At 41.7% G+C, this 19,877-nt stretch overlaps 1 protein-coding gene across 3 annotated transcripts in view; it reads left to right on the top strand.

Annotated features, from left to right (window-relative positions):
* LOC137347711 (protein crumbs homolog 1-like) overlaps positions 1-19,877 on the top strand; it is a 194,648-nt gene that overhangs the window by 70,176 nt on the left and 104,595 nt on the right. For 2 of the 3 annotated variants that reach the window (XM_068012525.1, XM_068012524.1), the window contains exon 2: positions 13,184-13,885. The exons of the other annotated variant lie outside the window; for it this stretch is intronic. In XM_068012525.1, coding sequence (XP_067868626.1) covers positions 13,184-13,885 — 702 coding nt within the window. The remainder of the gene's footprint in view (positions 1-13,183; positions 13,886-19,877) is intronic. 3 annotated transcript variants of the gene reach the window in all.

Genomic DNA, 19,877 nt, shown 5'->3' with positions numbered 1-19,877 from the left:
TGTGGCGACCAGAATTGCATGCAATATTCTAAGTGTGGCCTAACTAAAGTTCTGTACAGCTGCAGCATGACTTGCCAATTTTTATACTCTATGCCCCGACCGATGAAGGCAAGCATGCCGTATGCCTTCTTAACTACCTTATCCACCTGCGTTGCCACTTTCAGTGACCTGTGGACCTGTACGCCCAGATCTCTCTGCCTGTCAATACTCCTAAGGGTTCTGCCATTTACTGTATACTTCCCATCTGCATTAGTCCTTCCAAAATGCATTACCTCACATTTGTCCGGATTAAACTCCATCTGCCATTTCTCCGCCCAAGTCTCCAACCGATCTATATCCTGCTGTATTCTCTGACAATCCTCATCACTATCCGCAACTCCACCAACCTTTGTGTCGTCCACAAACCTACTAATCAGACCAGCTACATTTTCCTCCAAATCATTTATATATACTACAAAGAGCAAAGGTCCCAGCACTGATCCCTGCGGAGCACCACTAGTCACATCCCTCCATTCAGAAAAGCACCCTTCCACTGCTACCCTCTGTCTTCTATGACAGAGCCAGTTCTGTATCCATCTTGCCAGCTCACCTCTGATCCCGTGTGATGTCACCTTTTGTACCAGTCTGTCATGAAGGACCTTGTCAAAGGCTTTACTGAAGTCCATACAGATAACATCCACTGCCCTTCCTTCATCAATCATCTTTGTCACTTCCTCAAAAAACTCAATCAAATTAGTGAGACATGACCTCCCCTTCACAAAACCATGCTGTCTCTTGCTAATAAGTTTGTTTGTTTCCAAATGGGAGTAAATCCTGTCCCGAAGAATCCTCTCTAATAATTTCCCTACCACTGACATAAGGCTCACCAGCCTATAATTTCCTGGATTATCCTTGCTACCCTTCTTAAACAAAGGAACAACATTGGCTATTCTCCAGTCCTCTGGGACCTCACCTGTAGCCAATGAAGATGCAAAGATTTCTGTCAAGGACCCAGCAATTTCTTCCCTTACCTCCCTCAGTATTCTGGGGTAGATCCCATCAGGCCCTGGGGACTTATCTACCTTAATGCTTTGCAAGACACCCAACACCTCCTCCTTTTTGATAATGAGATGACTGAGACTATCTACACTCCCTTCCCTAGGCTCATCATCTACCAAGTCCTTCTCTTTGGTGAATACTGATGCAAAGTACTCATTTAGTACCTCGCCCATTTCCTCTGGCTCCACACGTAGATTCCCTTCTCTGTCCTTGAGCGGGCCAACCCTTTCCCTCGTTACCCTCTTGCTCTTTATATACGTATAAAAAGCCTTGGGATTTTCCTTAATCCTGTTTGCCAATGACTTTTCATGACCCCTTTTAGCCCTCCTGACTCCTTGCTTAAGTTCCTTTCTACTGTCTTTATATTCCGCAAGGGATTCGGCTGTTCCTAGCCTTCCAGCCTTTACGAATGCTTCCTTTTTCTTTTTGACTAGGCTCACAATATCCCACATTATCCAAGGTTCCCGAAACTTGCCAAACTTATCCTTCTTCCTCACAGGAACATGCTGGTCCTGAATTCTAATCAACTGACATTTGAAAGACTCCCACATGTCAGATGTTGATTTACCCTCAAACAGCCGCCCCCAATCTAAATTCTTCAGTTCCTGCCTAATATTGTTATAATTAGCCTTCCCCCAATTTAGCACCTTCACCCGAGGACTAATCTTATCCTTATCCACAAGTACCTTAAAACTTGTGGAATTATGGTCACTGTTCCCGAAATGCTCCCCTACTGAAACTTCGACCACCTGGCCGGGCTCATTCCCCAATACCAGGTCCAGTACGGCCCCATCCTTAGTTGGACTATCTACATATTGTTTCAAGAAGCCCTCCTGGATGCTCCTTACAAATTCTGCCCCATCTAAGCCCCTAGCACTAAGTGAGTCCCAGTCAATATAGGGGAAGGTAAAATCACCCACCACTACAACCCTGTTACCTTTACATCTTTCCAAAATCTGTCTCTACACATCGGCTCCTCCACCTCCCGCTGGCTGTTGGGAGGCCTGTAGAAAACGCCCAACATCGTGACTGCACCCTTCCTATTCCTGAGCTCCACCCATATTGCCTCGCTGCACGACCCCTCCGAGGTGTCCTCCCGCAGTACAGCTGTGATATTCTGCTTAACAAGTAATGCAACTCCCCCACCCCTTTTACACCCCCCTCTATCCCACCTGAAGCTTCTACATCCTGGAACATTTAGCTTCCAATCCTGTGCTTCCCTCAACCAAGTCTCTGTAATAGCAACAACATCATAGTTCCAAGTACTAATCCAAGCTCTAAGTCCATCTGCCTTACCCGTTATACTTCTCGCATTGAATGCACTTCAGACCACCAGTCCCGCTGTGCTCCACAACATCTCCCTGCCTGCTCTTCCTCTTAGTCTTACTGGCCTTATTTACTAGATCCCCCTCATTTATTTCACTTGCTGTCCTACTGCTCTGGTTCCCAACCCCCTGCCACACTAGTTTAAACCCTCCCGAGTGACGCTAGCAAACCTCGCAGCCAGGATATTTGTGCCCCTCCAGTTTAGATGCAACCCGTCCTTCTTGTACAGGTCCCATCTGTCCCTGAAGAGATCCCAATGGTCCAGATATCTGAAACCCTCCCTTCTACACCAGCTGTTCAGCCACGTGTTCAGCTGCACTATCTTCCTATTTCTAGTCTCACTGGCACGTGGCACAGGGAGTAATCCCGAGATTACAACCCTAGGGGTCCTGTCTTTTAACTTTCTACCTAACTCCCTAAACTCCCCCTGCAGGACCTCGTCACTCTTCCTGCCTGTGTCATTGGTACCGATGTGTACCACAACGTCTGGCTGTTCACCCTCTCCCTTCAGAATGCCCCCTGTCCGTTCAGAGACATCCTTGACCCTGGCACCAGGGAGGCAACATACCATCCTGGAGTCTCTTTCATGTCCACAGAAGCGCCTATCTGTGCCCCTGACTATAGAGTCCCCTATAACTATTGCTCTTCTGCGCTTTGTCCCTGCCTGAACAACAGTGCCAGCCATGGTGCCACTGCTCTGGCTGCTGCTGTTTTCCCCTGATAGGCCGTCCCCCCCAACAGTATCCAAAACGGTATACTTGTTAGAGAGGGGGATAGCCACAGGGGCTTCCTAAACTGACTGCCTGCCCCTTCTAGCAGTCACCCATCTATCTGCCTGCACCTTGGGTGTAACCACTTCTCTAAAACTCCTGTCTCTGACGCTCTCTGCCACCTGCATGCTCCTAAGTGCATCCAGTTGCCGCTCCAACTGATCCATGCGGTCTGTGAGGAGCTGCAGCTGGGTACAATTCTGGCAGATGTCGTCGTCCGGAATGCTGGAAGCGTCACAGACCTCCCACATCTCACAGGTGAAGCACTTCACCCCTCTAACTGACATTTCTAGCACTAATTAATAAATTAATTTAAGATAAATACTTATTAAATCCTTACTAAATTGTTATAACTATATGGTCCCTAGTGCTAGATTCCTCCTATAAATATTAAATGCGAACTAAATACAGTAATCTCCTCCCTCTGGTTTAGTTACTCTACTTATTAATTAGTTAATTAGGTTTTAATCAATTTTTATCAGTGTTTTATTTTCAAATTCACTAAAAAAAAATTCCCTACCAGCCAATCAGGTCACAGCTTGATATTTGGTTGATATTGGTACACTTTACTTTTGGGGCTTTAGAGAAAATGAATTATTTTGTAATTTGCAATCAATTTTTCGTTATAGTGTCAATATTGTCTGCTTAAAATCTCATTCATGTGTGAGAATGGGAAAGAATTGAGGTAATGATATTATTAAGGAGCCCAGGTGACATTGTGAAGAAATGTCAACCTTAAGTTATTTATCTCAGAGTCCAGATGACATCCATAAACAGGCTGGTTTATTACACCATCAGATCTACACAAACTATGCAGTGTAATTCAAGTATGAAGACATCAGAAGTCCCCTTGATTAAGTATGAGACCAGCTCCAGGAGGTAGTATTTATTTTACTATCTAAAGTGAGCAGAGAGCTGACAGGGCTATCCGTTCCTTCTGTACATTGAAGCTTAATTGGCATTAGGATTTGTAAACACATGCGAGAGCCTCATAATCCTTGAGCAGACAGCAACATAGGAATCTGGTGAAGCTACAGGAGAGGACTATATGCATGCTAACAGTAGAAGCAGCAAGCAATAGACAGAGCAAAGTGATCCCACAACCAACAGATCAGATCAAAGCTTTGCAGTCCTGCCACATTCAATGTGAATTGTGAGTCATAGAACAATTACAACACCGAAAGAGGCCATTCAGCCTATTGTGTCTGCACCTGCTGAAAAAACTAGCCGCCCGATCTAATCCCACCTTCCAGCACCTGGTCCATAGCCGTGCAGGTTACAGCACTTCAGGTGCATGTCCAGGTACCTTTTAAATGAGTTCAGGCTTTCTGCCTCCACTACCTTTCCTGACAGTGAATTCTAGACACCCACCAGCCTCTAGTGAAAAAATTTTTCCTCATGTCCCCTCTAATACTTCTACCAATTACCTTAAATCAGTGCTCCCTGGTAATTGACCTCTCCGCTAGGGGAAACAGGTCCTTCACGTGTACCCTATCAAGGCCCTTCATAATTTTGTACACCTCAATTAAGTCACCCCTCAGCCTCCTCTGTTCCAAGGAAAACAAACCTAGCCAATCCAATCTTTCTTCATAGCCCCGGCAACATTCTTGTAAATATCTTCTGTACTCTCTCCAGAGCAATTATGTCCAATTATTATTATTTTTTTATTATGGTGGTGGACAATTAAACCAGTAACCGGAGGAGAAGGCTCCAAAACCATCCCTCATCCTCACTGATGAGGGAGCCCAGCACATCAGTGCAAAAGACAAGGCTGAAGCATTTCCAATTATCTTCAACCAGATGTTTCCAGTGGATGATCCATTTCAGCCTCCTCCTAAGCTCCCCAGCATCACAGCTGCCAGTCTTCAAACAATTCGATTTACTCCACATGATATCAAGAAACGGCTGAACACACTGGATTCTGCAAAGGCTATGGGCCCCAACAACAACCCGGCTGTAGTTCTGAAGACTTTTACTCCAGAACTAGCCGCACCCCTAGCCAAACTGTTCCAGTACAGCTACAACACTGGCATCTACCCAACAATGTGGAAAATTGCCAGGTATATCCTGTCCACAAAAAGCAGGACAAATCCAATCGGCCAATTGCTGCTTATCAGTCTACTTTCAATCATTAGCAAAGTGATGGAAGGTATCGTTGACAGTGCTATCAAGCAGCACTTTCTCAGCAATAACCTGTTCAACGATACTCAGTTTGGGTTCCACCAGTGCCATTTGGCTCCAGACATTGGTCCAAACATGGAAGAAAGAGCAGAATTCCAGAGGTGAGGTGAGAGTGACTGCTGCCTTTGACATCAAGGCATCATTTGACCAAGTATGCCATCATATGCCTTAGCAAAATTGAAGTCAATGGGAATTAGGGGGTAACTCTGCACTGTTTGGAGTCATTCCTAGCACAAATGAAAACGGTTGTGGTTGTTGGAGGCAAATCACCTCAGCCCCAGGACATCACTGCAGGACTTCTTCAGGGTGGTGTCCTAGGCCCAACCATCTTCAGCTGCTTCATCACTACAACATAAGGTCAGAAGTGGAGATATTTGCCGATGATTGCAGAATGTTCGGTACCATTCCCAAATCCTCAGATACTGAAGTAGCCAGTGTCCACATGCAGCAAGACCTGGACAACATTCAGGCTTGGATTGATAAGTGGCAGGTAACATTCATGCCACACAGTGCCAGGCAATGACTATCCCCAACGAGAGAAGCTAACCAGCTCCCCTTGACATTCAACGTCATTACCATCACAGAATCCCCTACCATCAACATCCTGGGAGTTACCATTGACCAGAAACTTAACTGCCCCAGCTATATAAATACTGTGGCTACAAGAGCAGGTCAGAAGCTGGGAATTCTGCAGCGAGCAACTGACCTGCTGTCTCTTCAAAGCCTGTTCATCATCTAGAAGGCACAGGTCAGGAGTGTGATGGAAAACTCTCCACTTGCCTGGATGAGTGCAGCTTCAACACTCAAGAAACTTGACACTATCCAGGACAAAGCAGCCCGCTTGATTGACACCCCATCGACCACCTTAAGCATTCACTTCCTCCACCACCAGCATACTGTGGCAGCAGTGTGCACCATCTACAAGATGCAGTGCAGCAACTCACCAAGGTTCCTTCGACAGCACCTTCCAAACCTGCTACCTCTACCACCTAGAAGTACAAATGCAGCAGACACATGGGAACACCACCACCTGCAGGTTCCCCTCCAAGTCACACACCATCCTAACTTAGAACTATATTGCAGTTCTCCACTGTCACTGTATCAAAATCCTAGGTTCCATTCCTAACAGCACTCTGGGTATACCTAGACCACATGGACTGCTGACTGACACCTTGTGATGCTCACTTCCCATGAATGAAATAAAAAAAAGTAGTGTAACATGGGATGCATTACAGTCAACAAATACCAGAATGGTCTGCTTTATGCTCGCCCACTACCAGATATTTTATAGCATATTCCATATGATGGTTCTCATATTTACTCCTCTGTCATTATTGCAGCACAGGTGTCCACTTGGTAATAGATTCTTGGTAAAAGTTCTCTCAATATAATAATCCCTGGGCAGCGAGTGACATAGGAACAGGCAGTGTAATTTGGGACCATAACGATCACCAAATACCAGTCTGGTCAGCTTTATACTCATTTAATTTATCACGGTATAATTTTATAATCTGAAAACTAAATATTAGTGTTGGTATAGTTGCAATTAGTTCTCATGATTGGTTGGTGTTCTGTATCATTGCCACAGTCGATAGGCTGATTTGGTTTCTCGGCATTTGACTATACATGAACAGAATACAACTGGATTGATTTTCATCCCCTGCACCTGCCGGTACAGCAATTAAAATAGCAGTGCAGCACCTACGACCTTATTCCTGATGTCTTTCAGGTCTCTGTAATTTAGACTGTGGCCCTGAAATTGGCAAGAGCCTCATTAGCCCATTCAAATCAGGGTCCTGCAACTTCAATTTTGATGCAATTTTGAAGTACCAATGAGCAGAGTGTACATCACATATGGCACTTGGCATTGAGCTGCCTAATCAGTCCTTAAAAGAGACTGTTGCAGGCTGCTTGGCAAAAGTTTAAAAACAGATCTATTAATGATTTTTGAGGGGGTCAGGAGGAACGTTAATGGTTTTCCTGGCTTCACAAAAATTGATCGCCATGATGCTCGACTCTCCTTGGCTCTCCCCAGGATCACCTTCCTGTCCTCTTAATTTACCTGAATCTGCTGCTGCTCTAAATTGGTAAGCAACTCACTGGCATTGACCCAAAAATTGGTTGGGCCTTGAGTCACTTAACAGGTGGGTGGAAGGTGGGTGTAGCAGTCACATGGCAATCCAACCCAATTGTTCTAAAATGACTCAAACAAACAATTGACTAGATCATAGAAGTAAAACTGCTTCCTCTGTGAGTACTTTCCTTGTTAAATCAACTCAACTGTTAAATGTTAGTTAGAAGATAAGTTTCTGGTGACACTAATCCTTCAGTGCAAGCAATATCACCAACAATGGCACTGTGAGGATAGGTTGTTAACGTCAGCATATGCAACCAGTAAAGCACAAGAACCGATCCAAGCCTTTTAGCACCTTACCAGATAGTTTAGACACACATATATATATATATGTACAGACCATTTAAAAAAAAATGATTTTAAGGCTTTGAGATAATCTTATTGCATAGTTAAATAACACCTGTAAAGTACTTGTGAGAGAGCCTGGAAATGATGTGTGATGATATTGTTATATGTAATGTGTTCATATCAAATTCCTCCCTAGTAATTTAATGGAAGTATTAATTGGAAATAAATGGATTAGTGCTTCAGTTAAAATAGCAGAGAATGTAATTTGACAAGAATTCATTAAGAATTTGCAAGAAGATATCTCTCACTATCATTTCTAGGCTTTGCTGTCATGATTCAGAACATTTTTTGACCCTCCCTGAGCAATAACTGTCTTGTAAGCATCCCAGTTATGTATTATTGTACATGTTACCTTTTGAGCAGTGTATTTGCTTTTATGAAATTGCACTTCTAGGAACTTGGCCTGCTGGGAGCACATATCAGAAAATCACAGGCACATTGATTACCATTTTTCATCCATAGATCATGACTTTAAAAAAAAATCTGAAGCACAGTTGAGCAGTATTACCTTTATTGAACAAACTGATTTACAACAGTATGTCAGTCAAAAATCCCACACCAACACCAGGTGCATCATTTTGTACACAAAAGTGTGGTGGAGCAGCTTTCTCCACACTCATGATATCTTATACGATGCTCAGTTTAGAAATTAGTCAGTGAGGATTGTACTTTGCATCAAGGACAAAACGGGTGAGCTCATGAAAGGGAAGTGCATTCTATTGATGTAGCATAATATGCATTACAGTAATGAGCACAGCCCACCATTCTCATTCATGTTCAGAGTGCATTTCTACAATGGCACAACAGGGGGCGGGGGCTCAGTATAAAACATACACTCTTTGGATACAGCTAACTAGTAGTTTTAAAGCATCTACATGCTTTAAAAAAAAGCCAAGAGTGAAACACAAAATAAATATGCATTTAGAATGATGAGATTTAGTAAAACTTCCCTATGTAAATTGCCTATGAATTATAGAGATGGGCTGTACCATGTTATTTTCATCTTCAAGAGATTAATTGTCCTTAAGTGAGGAATATTATATATTGCATTTATTATATTTTTGTGCACTTAATTGTGTTGCCAGGAATTGGGAATTATACTTGTGATTATTTACCTGATAATAGTGTTCGCTGAATACATTTACAAATATAATTCATTTCAATGTGCATTTTGGCTCCCTGAAGGGATAGACTTGATTTTCACTTATTATGGATTCTTCCAAATTTAAAGAACAGCAAATTCTTCAGTTAATTAATCTTTGCTTAAAACTAAACACTTGTGCATATAAGTAAAACTTCAGTTATTTAGCAGTTTGTTGTTTACAACAGTAGATCCATTCCACAGAGAAATTCAAACACTGCAGGTTAAGGGGTTAATTGCCTTTCTTTCAATATCATTGTAAGGCCAGAGAGAACTCATTTGCAGTTTGTTAAGGTATACCCAGCTAAAGATTCAGAAAATGCAATTTTTAGCTAATACATTTGATTAATGTGACCTGGTTATGGAGTGTACATGAGATTAGAGACGATCTCCAATTTTTTCAGAGAACAGTTTCTGTGTGAACCTCACATGCTGCAGATCTTCTGTCCCCTGTGGTTATGGAGCATTTTCTTTTTGCCATTGTGCAATATTACTGCAGGGTTAATTGTGGCCGCTTGCCCTGATGGCTCATTCATCTTCCCTTTGCCAGGAGGATGGTAAATGGAATAGATCTTAAATGACTTCAAAGACTATTACCGTCCTTTGTTGAAATGTCAGGAGGTGTGTTTGGTATAAAGTGAAATGGTAAGATGTTCTGCTTCCCCCAAGGCATTCCACACATTGATCCAGACAAGAACTTATCAAACACATGTGGTGCCTGAATGTGAATGTTAGTGCTAGGACTAGTTCCTGCGTTCATGCCAGTGTGTTGGAGTACTTAAGGATGTGCATGAGAATCATAATTATATTAAGTTTATTGCTACTCCAATTTGAAATCTGTATGATTTTTGAGAGATTACAGCACCATTAAAATAAATCTGTCCCCATAATCTGCCCAGTACTGTACAAATGCAGCATTTATACTGAAATTATAACAGATAGTGATCTTGGACCAGATATTCTGTCTTTGCTGGTTCTTAAGTCATTGCATCAAAGCTTTAGGTCTACCCAGTGCATGAAACAGGTGAGCAGAGTATTTTGCAGCTTGAGGGCAAGTACTTTAGAATACTCCCCAACACATGGAGATTATAAACAGGGCATGAACAGATCTGCGTGGTGGAGGGCATTTATATATGAAATTAAATGTTGTAGTCCAAATAGTGAATAATATAAATTATGAAAAATTTTACTTGGACATCTCAATCACTAGCACCTCAACTTGAATGTATTTTCTTTGTAAGATCATTTTTAAGAATGATGAGGCAATAAATGTATTAACTATTTTAACATTTTAAACTTAATTCATTTACCTATTGGAAGGATATTACAAATATATATATTTTGAAGATGCTTACTCCATCTTCCATCTCCCATCTTCCATCTTTGGCCTCCTTATCTCGAGAGACAATGGGTAAGCGCCTGGAGGTGGTCAGTGGTGTGTGGAGCAGCGCCTGGAGTAGCTATAAAGGCCAATTCTAGAGTAACAGGCTCTTCCACAGGTGCTGCAGAAAAATTTGTTTGTCGGGGCTGTTACACAGTTGGCTCTCCCCTTGCGCTTCTGTCTTTTTTCCTGCCAACTGCTAAGTCTCTTTGACTCGCCACACTTTAACCCCGCCTTTATGGCTGCCCGCCAGCTCTGGCGAACGCTGGCAACGGACTCCCACGACTTGTGATCAATGTCACAGGACTTCATGTCTCCACTACGAACAAAAACCAATCAACAAATTTTCTTAGAGTACTAGCTTCTCATATTAATCATCTTTTGACATAGCCATTTTCAGCGATAGACGTAATTTTCATAATTTTAAAAGAATTTCAAGAACAAACATACTTGCTTGTAAAATGTATTATAACCATTATGGAAGTATCATGTACACTTAAAGTTTCTTGTCAATAACAGCCCAAGTTCTGCTGATCAACTTGGCCTATTAAATCATAGAATCATACAGCACAGAAACAGACCATTCAGCCCATCATGTCTGTGCTAGCTTTTTGAAACAGCTCACCAATTAATCCCACTCCACTGCTATTTCCCCATAACCTTGCAAAATTTTCCATTTCAAGTATATATCCAATTTCCTTTTGAAAATTACTATTGAATCTACTTCCACCACTCTTTCAGATCATAACAAATTGCTTTGTAAAAAAAAATTCTCATTTCCCTCCTGGAGCTTTTTGGCAGTTATTTCAAATTTGTCCTCAGGTTACTGACTTTCCTGCCAGTGGAAACAGTCTCTCCCCATTATATCAAAACCCCTCATAATTTTGAACATCACTATCATATTCCCCCTTAACCTTCTCAACTCTAAGGAGAACAATCCCAACTTCTCTGGTCTCTCCACATAACTGAAGTCCTCACTCTGGTACTCTTTTGGTGAATCTCCTCTGCACCCTCTCCACGGCCTTAACATCCTTGCAGAAGTGTAGTGTCCAGAATTGGACACAATAATCTAGATGAGGCCTATTAATGATTTCTGGAGGTTTAGCATAAGTTCCTTGCTTATGTAAAAGCAGAATACTGTGAATGCTGGAAATCTGAAATAAAAACAGAAAGTGCTGGCCAGTTCTGATAAAAGGTCACTGACCTGAAACGTTAACTTTGCTTCTCTCTCCACAGATGCTGCCAGACTGCTGAGTAATCCCTTGCTTTCGTATTCTATTCCTCTATTTATAATGCCAAGTATCCCATATTCATTTTTAACAGCCTTCTCAACTTGTCCAGGCGACATTCAAAGATTTGTGCACTTGAAATCCCAGGGGTCGAATTTTACGTCGGGCGGACGGGAGCTGGCCACCGTCGTAAAAGTCAGTGGTGAACTCACTTCTGCCTAGCCTGGGTTCCGTCCCGCATTTTACGGGTCCCCAGGCTTTAATTGTTCCGAGGCGGGACTTCCACACGCTTGAGGGAGGAAGTCCCACCTCATTGAGCTGCCAGCCAATCATCGGGCCAGCAGCACCACTGGGAGCGGTGGCCACTGCTGGGACTGCAGCCCAGCCGAGGACATGGAGCCAGGAGTGCAGGTAAGTTTATTTTGCCTCGTCGGGGGTAATCGATCGGGCCCCGGCGAGGCAAGGTTGGTCGTTTGTAGGGAAGGGGGGCATCTTGGGTCCTGGGGGTGGTTGGGGAAGCGGGGGCAGTCCTCAATTGGGCACGCTGTGCCCGTTTGTCAGGGCCCACCCCTGGGGCGCTGAGATGCCACCAGCTTTCATTTGGCAGCCTTTCCCGGCTCCAGGTCGCTCGCTTGCCATGAGTAAAATCATCGTGGAGGCGGGCGAAGGCCTTACGAGGCCATTAATTGAAAACTTAAGGGCCTTGATTGGCTGGGGTGTGCAGCCTGTTTATCACCACCGCGCCCCCCCCCCCCCCCACGTAAAGTGGGGCGGAAACGGGAGCGGGTTGGGAAGGCCTCCCAGAGCGTCCCGCTCCATTTTACGCCTCCCCACGCCACCATCCAGCTCGCTGAGGTGGTGTAAAATTCTGGCCACTGTCTCAATTTTCCTTCAGTCTCTTTAAAATTGCATCATTTAATTTATGTTGCATCTCAATTTTACCTTCCAAAATGCAACTTCACCTTCCTTGCATTAAGTTTCAGAGGTCATGTGTCTGCCCATTTCACGAATCTATTTCCTCCTGAAGCCTGCTACGATTCTTACTATTTACAATGTCTTCACATTAAATGATGCATAAGATGATAGCAGTTTATATTGTTCATTGCTCCTTCCTGCATCCCACCATTGGTAGTAGAGACTTCAGCTGCCTCAATCCGACTCCCTGGACCTCTGCCCAAACCTCTCCATCTCCTTATTTATTATAGCTCCTTTAAAAAAACCTTCTTAAAAATTATCTTTTTGGCCAACATTTCAGTCAAGTCTCATAGCTCTCCCACCATTGCTCTGCGTCTATTCTATTTTTCCCCTTTCAGTAAAGCATTTTGGGATATTTCCGATGTTAAATGCAAATTGATCTTGGTATATATTAACTTCTGTCCTGTTTTCCTGTTATATAACAAATGGTGACTGAATACTAGAAAATTAATTAAATTATCTAAATAAAACCTGGTGTATTCAGCCCAGTAAGAGAGTCACAAGATGTTTGGAATATTAACAACTATGTGCCAGAGTTCACAGTTTTAAAATTAATAAATCTGACCTGCAATATCATAACATTTACATTGGCAACTGGAGATTAATTTCATTTGACTGAATATATTGAAGAAATATATATATTTTTTTTAAATCACACAGGTAATTTATGTTCTCCAGATGTCAACGAGTGCGCATCACAACCATGCCAGAACAATGGGATTTGCATTGATGGTTTAAATAACTACACCTGTCAGTGTCCACAGGATCCTGTGATCTACTTGGGGAAGAATTGTGAACTACAGTTTGATGCCTGCTATTTTAACTTGTGCATGAATAATGGCACCTGTAAGACTACACCAGGAAGTCTGCAGTACAACTGCACCTGCTTACCTGGCTTTGCAGGTACTCAATGCAGCCTAAATATAAATGAATGCGAGAGCAATCCTTGCCAAGGGGTTCATATTGATTGCATAGATAGAGTGAATGGATACAGTTGCCTGTGTTCTCCAGGGTATGCAGGGGAAAACTGTACAACAGAAATCAATGAATGCCTTATCAACTCATGCAAGAACAATGGAACTTGTTTGGATGGAATTGGGAATTATACCTGTGATTGCCAACCTGGTTATACAGGGGTTAACTGTGAAACCGATATTGATGACTGTGCATCAAATCCTTGTTTAAATGGGGCTCTATGTATTCAAGGGATAAATGAGTATAAATGCTTCTGTGTCCCTGGATACCAAGGGCCTAACTGTGAAATTGACATCAACGAATGTGCATCCAGACCATGCAGAAATGGGGCTACATGCATCCATGATGTGGATCGATACTTGTGTGTTTGTCTTCTTGGCTACAAAGGTAATTTATGTCTCCTCCATAGGACATGTAGTAAATTAAAGTAAAACAGTTATACTGCTAATTTAGGTACTTTTGTCACAGGCAATTTTTGCAAAATAGTTGTGTCAAGCCTGTGTAAAAAATGTATGGCATCAAGATTGAGGGATTAATACCAATTGAATAATACATTGGCAACTTGTGTTAGTCTCGAATGTTTACATTTCTACTTTGGAGCAATACAGATATCTCTACAATCTAACCTTTAGTGTTTTGTAACAATGGTTCTGGATCTAGGATTCGATAGTCACTATTCCTTGTACACGGATTTAAACTGAAAAAAAATACTACTATAGTGGAGTTCCCTTGAAAGTACATTTTCTTCAGAACAACTTGCTAAGTCATACTGGCCCAATGGAGGAAAAAATATTTTCTCCCTCATTTGGCTTCCTTCTTATTGGCTACACACAAGTTGCCACCAAGGATGATACAAAGACAACTGAATTCCTTCTCATAGTTTTTGATTATGTTGGTCTGTGACCAGCCAGTAGCAGCTGATAATATGCAACCTGCCAATTTCTCTTATCTGGGCATCTCCCGTCTGGTCATTGTTATGCTTAGAAATCTCATTGCTATCAGCTATTTCTATCAAGGGGAAACCCAAATGCAAGTGACAGCCCAAACTAGGATTCAAACCCTGATTTGCCGGGAAAAATTAACGAAAGATGAAGCAGCATGCAATAGACAGAGCTAAGCGATCCCACAACCAGCAGATCAGATCAAACCTCTGCAGTCCTGCCACATCTAGTCACGAATGATGGTGGACAATGAAACAACTAACCAGGGAGGAGGCTCCACAAATATCCCCATCCTCAATGATGACAGAGCCCAGCATGTGAGTGCAAAAGACAAGGCTGAAGTGTTTGTAACTATCTTCAGCCAGAAGTGCCAAGTGGATGATCCAACTCGGCCTCCTCCTGAGGTCCCCAGCATCACAGATGCCAGTCTTCAGCCAATTTAATTCACTCCATGTAATATCAAGGAAGAGCTGAGCACACTGGATACAACAAAGGTTAGGTGCCCCAACAACATCACTGTAGTGCTTAATACTTGCGCTCCAGAACTAGCTGTGTCCCTTAGACAAGCTGTTTCAGTACAGCTACAACACTGGTATCTATTCAACAAAATGGAAAATTGCCCAGTTTTGCCCTGGCCACAAAAAGCAGGAGAAATCCAGTTCGGCCAGTTACCGCCCCAATGGTCGACTCTCAATCATCAGCAAATGGCAGGTGTCATTGACAGTGCTACCAAGAGGCACTTACTCACCAACAGTCTGCTCACTGATGCTCAGGTTGGGTTCTGCCAGGACCATTCAGCTCCAGAACTCATTACAGCTTTGTTCCAAACATGGACAAAAGAGCTGAATTCCAGAGGTGAGGCGAGAGTGACTGCTCTTGACATAAAGGTAGCACTTGACCGAGTGTGGCATCAAGGAGCCCTAGTAAAACTGAAGTCAATGGAAATCAAGGGGAAATCTTTCCACCAGCTGGAGTCATAGCTAGCAAAGAGGAAAATGCTTGTGCTTGTTGGAGGCCAATGAGGACTTTGCAACAGGAGTTCCTCAGGGCAGTGTCCTAGGCCCAACCATTTCTAGCTGCTTCATCAATGACCACCTCTCCATAATAAGGTCAGAAGTGGGGATGCTCAGTGATGATTGCACAGCAATCAGTTCCACTCGCAGCTCCTCAGATACTGAAGCAGTCCATGCCCACATGCACCAAGACCTGGATAACATTCAGGCCTGGGCTGACAGGTGGCAAATATTGAGTACACTAATGCCAAGCAATGACCATCTTCAACAAGAGAGAATCTAACTATCTCTCCTTGACTTTCAATGGTACTACCTTCAAGTGAATCCCCCACCATTAACATCCTGGGAGTTACCATTGACCAGAAACTTAACTAGACCAGCCAAACAAATACTGTGACTACAAGTGTAAGTTAGAAGATGGAAATTCTGTGGTAAGTATCTCACCTCCTGACTCCACAAAGCCTGTCCACCATCTACAAAGCACAAGTCAGGAGTGTGATGGAATACTCCCCAATTGCCTGGATGAGTGCAGCTCCAACAACACTCAAGAAGTCAGCCCGCTTGATTGGCACCCCCATCTCCCACCTTGAACATTCACTCCCTCCACTACCAATGCTCAGTGGCAGCAGTGTGTATCATCGACAAGGTGCACTGCATCAACTCACCAAGTCTCCTTCAACAGCATCTTCCAAACCAGTGTCTTCAACCACATAGGAAAATAAGGCAGCAGTTGCATGGGAACACCACCGCCCGCAAGTTCTCCTCCAATTCACTCATCATCCTGACTTGGAAATATATCACTGTTCCTTCACTGTTGCTCACAACTAGTGGACATCTTATGGAAACAATATGCTTCACATCTGAAAGACTGGTGTATTCCAAATGTATCTTCTACAAGTTGGTAGTGGAGTGACACTGGTACCAGAAGCTGTGAGTCATAATGGCCTCTCAGAAAATGTGTGGAGCATCCATTGGCTCATAAGTACAGCTGAATCCTAAGAAACATATCACCAATTTATGTATTCATGACTGATTCATTCCAAATAAATGTGAACTAAACAGCTAACAAAAACACGTAGAATCAACGGCACAGAATCATAGAATTTTACAAAGCAGAAAAAGACAATTCAGCCCTAGCTCAACAGAAGTAGTGTGCTCCGATCTCAATTCTCTGCTCTTTCACTATATTCTTTTATATTCACCCTTTCAGAAATGGATCCAATTCCCTTTTTAAATCTTGTTATAGTCTCTATCAAAATAGCCACTTGCGGTAAAGCATTTCATGTCCTAATAACCCTTCTCATTTTTCTCTTCTAGTTTCTTGAGTAATCTTGAGTTTATGCTCCCTGGTTACCTATTCACAAACCAGTGAAAACAATATTTCACTATTTACTCTCTCAAAATCCATCATTATTCTAAAAAATCTCTATTAGATCCCCATAACACGAAATTAAATACATATTAGATGGAGAGGTAGAATAACTAGTTTAAGTAAATCTTGTGATGTGTTATAGATAACCATGGTTTCCTAGAGTTTGTTTGATTGTTTTATGGAGTCAAAAAGGAAATTCATAATGGTTTGTTCAAAATTGCCTACATGTTTTTTTTTTCTTGCCCCCAGGAGTAAGCATTAGTAGAATTGAGATGATGGTGCATGAAGTAGTATGGCTAAGGTAAACATGATTGAGCCCAATGACATTTTTCACCTTAACTATGTTCAAATGTCTTCGGTAGTGAGAGAATAGTTTTTATTGGAAACCTCATGGTAGTATTACATCCATCAGCATCATTGTAACAATTCAAAGTGAATTCAGAATGGCAGCACTCATTTGTCTAATGCAAAAATTTGAATTCCAGACTTTCTAAAGTGAGTTTGAACCCAAAGAAAATAAAATCACACCACTATTCCATGAGCAAAACTGTTCGAGAACATTTCGTAACGTGGCAAAGCAGTATGTTGTGAATACATCATATAGTTTTTGGTGCAGAATCGAGTTGGTTTGTGTTCTACATTTGTCTGTAGAATTGGATGTTGGCACAATCTAAAACCCCAGTTCATGACCTGGCCGATTCCTGATTAGATAATTATGATGAATTAACTTCCTACAATTAGAAGGGTTTTTTACTGGCATATTTCTAATAAGCAATCTTTGCCATTCAAGATCATCCACCTTTCTCCATCTCCTGTCTAACTAAACCAGCTGGTACAATATGAATAATTTAGGATGTAGAAATCTACAGCTAACCTTCAACAGTGTACTGAAGAAATTCCTTATTTAATAAGCTAAATCCAGAATCATGAAGTTGCAAATATGATGCCCACTTTTCAAAATACTTATGGAACACAATTTTTTTTTTTAGAAAGGCCATGAACCCTAATTTTCCATAACGAGGCACATTAAATAAGTAAAATACCTGCATTTATATAGCGCTTTTCATGACCGCAAGATGTCTCAAAGCACTTTACAACCAATTAAATACTTTTGAAGTGTCGTCACTGTTGTAATGTAGGAAATGGTAGCATTAAGCTAAAGGAGTAAATGCTCGACATAGTCCAGCAAGCCTAGCAATAGGTTTGAAGATTATGGATTACTAACTTTCTATTATCTTGTTTCTCTTATGACAAATGCAGAACTCTATAATATAAAAGAAATTATATGTTGTTCCACATGCCCCATATTAAACCAAAAATCAAGCTTCCATCATGCTGTTATTCTCTTATGAGTGGGTGGTGGCATCAACCACATTTTAAAAATGACATACCTTAAATCGCCCACTCCGTAGACAACTTTTACATGTTCACATACAGACTAGGAAAAAATGCTTCATCCTCAGATTTCTAGAGTGACCTCTAGTGTGCAATAGTTTGGGTGCTTAGTTGCACTTAAGAATTCTGAATAATGCCTCCACTTTCACAATCAATTCTCATCTAAATTTGCTGCTACCTTCACCCAATGGGCTGAAACTTCAGATACTGTAGATGCCCATTACCTACCCATACCAAACCACCAAACAACATATGTACTGCGTGCAGAAATATAATGACTGTCCTTCAGTTACATAGGTTTTCAAAAAGAAATGTAGAATATGTGGTCTGGAAATTAACACTATTGCTGCAATTAAGCAATTTTGGGGGCAAAATGCTATGCTAAAATAACCTTGGAGTTTGTTCCGAAATTCTGTAATTTGACATTTCTGTAAATTGCAGTTACTGCATGATTTTAGGACAACATTAAGACTGAGGCAGCTCTGGAAGCACACTTCTATGTAGCAGCATTTCTGGCAACGTGATCTATAGGGACAGAGACATAGCCAGGACTGGAGGAAAACGGGGTTCAGCCAGGCTGGCAGTTTAAGTAAATTCTAAAACATATTTGTAACTATTTTGAAACCAGAAAATCCCAAAATAATTCAAAACAGTTCTTTAAATGCTGTGACCTTTATCACAAACTGTTTGAATTTGTGATTCCAAAAAATTTATTGTCTGCATCAAGGTGGAAAGTTCATAAGCTATAATTTTCCATCAGTCTTCCTACTACTATTTCAACCAAGCATTTCTTCAAGTGCCAACTTGGGTCAGTTGAGGGCACTCTCATTTCTGAAGTTTGTGGGTTCAAGTTGCTCTTCATGACATAATCCACGCTGACACTTCAGTGCAGTATTTAGAGTGCTTCATTGTTAGAGGCGCTCCTCCGGCTTTTCAGGTAGTTGCTAAAGATCCCATGGCACTATTTGGAGAACAAGGAACTCTTCTGATGTCCTGGTCAACATTCTTTCCTTAAATATTACCACCAAAAGAAAAATTGACCATTTAATTTAGTGCCTGTGATGTATTATATATGTGTTTATGTGCCCTATGTAACAACAGCCACTGCACTTCAAAGTAGTCTATTGGATGTGAAGTGCTTTGGATGTCTCTAAGAGATGTCATACACTAAATAAAATGAACTTCTTTCTTACTTTCCTACCTAATTTGAACCAGAAAAGTTGTATGTACTAAGTACCCATTCCATGAGCACACAGTGGAGCAGATTGCATATCATTGAAATTTCCATTAGTCTGTCACATGCTAGCTACTTTGTTACTGCCACCAGCCTTGGTGTGGTGCATGGTGCTGTTGCTACATTTCTTTGTTGTTCTTTTGACCTTTAAAAAAAAACAGGCTAATCCTATGCATTTCCTGTTTATTTAGCAGTACAAGGGTCAAAGCAACAAATTCTAACCCATTTGTAAACTTAACTATGTTAAACACATGCATGAACATGTAGTGTCTATACCTAAAATACATGAGTATTAAAATCTTCCATATCATAATTGCACATAAAATATAAAGGCAATTATAAAGAAATAGTTTAGACCCAAACTTATTTGTTTTAAAACTATCAATGTATTTGAATAGTAGTTATTCATGTAGAATAGGGCAGT

Source organism: Heterodontus francisci, chromosome 32, assembly GCF_036365525.1.
Source record: "Heterodontus francisci isolate sHetFra1 chromosome 32, sHetFra1.hap1, whole genome shotgun sequence".
Classification (NCBI taxonomy): Eukaryota; Metazoa; Chordata; class Chondrichthyes; order Heterodontiformes; family Heterodontidae; genus Heterodontus; species Heterodontus francisci.
Note: the sequence above shows the minus strand (reverse complement) of the source record. Positions and strands in the feature narration are given on the sequence as shown.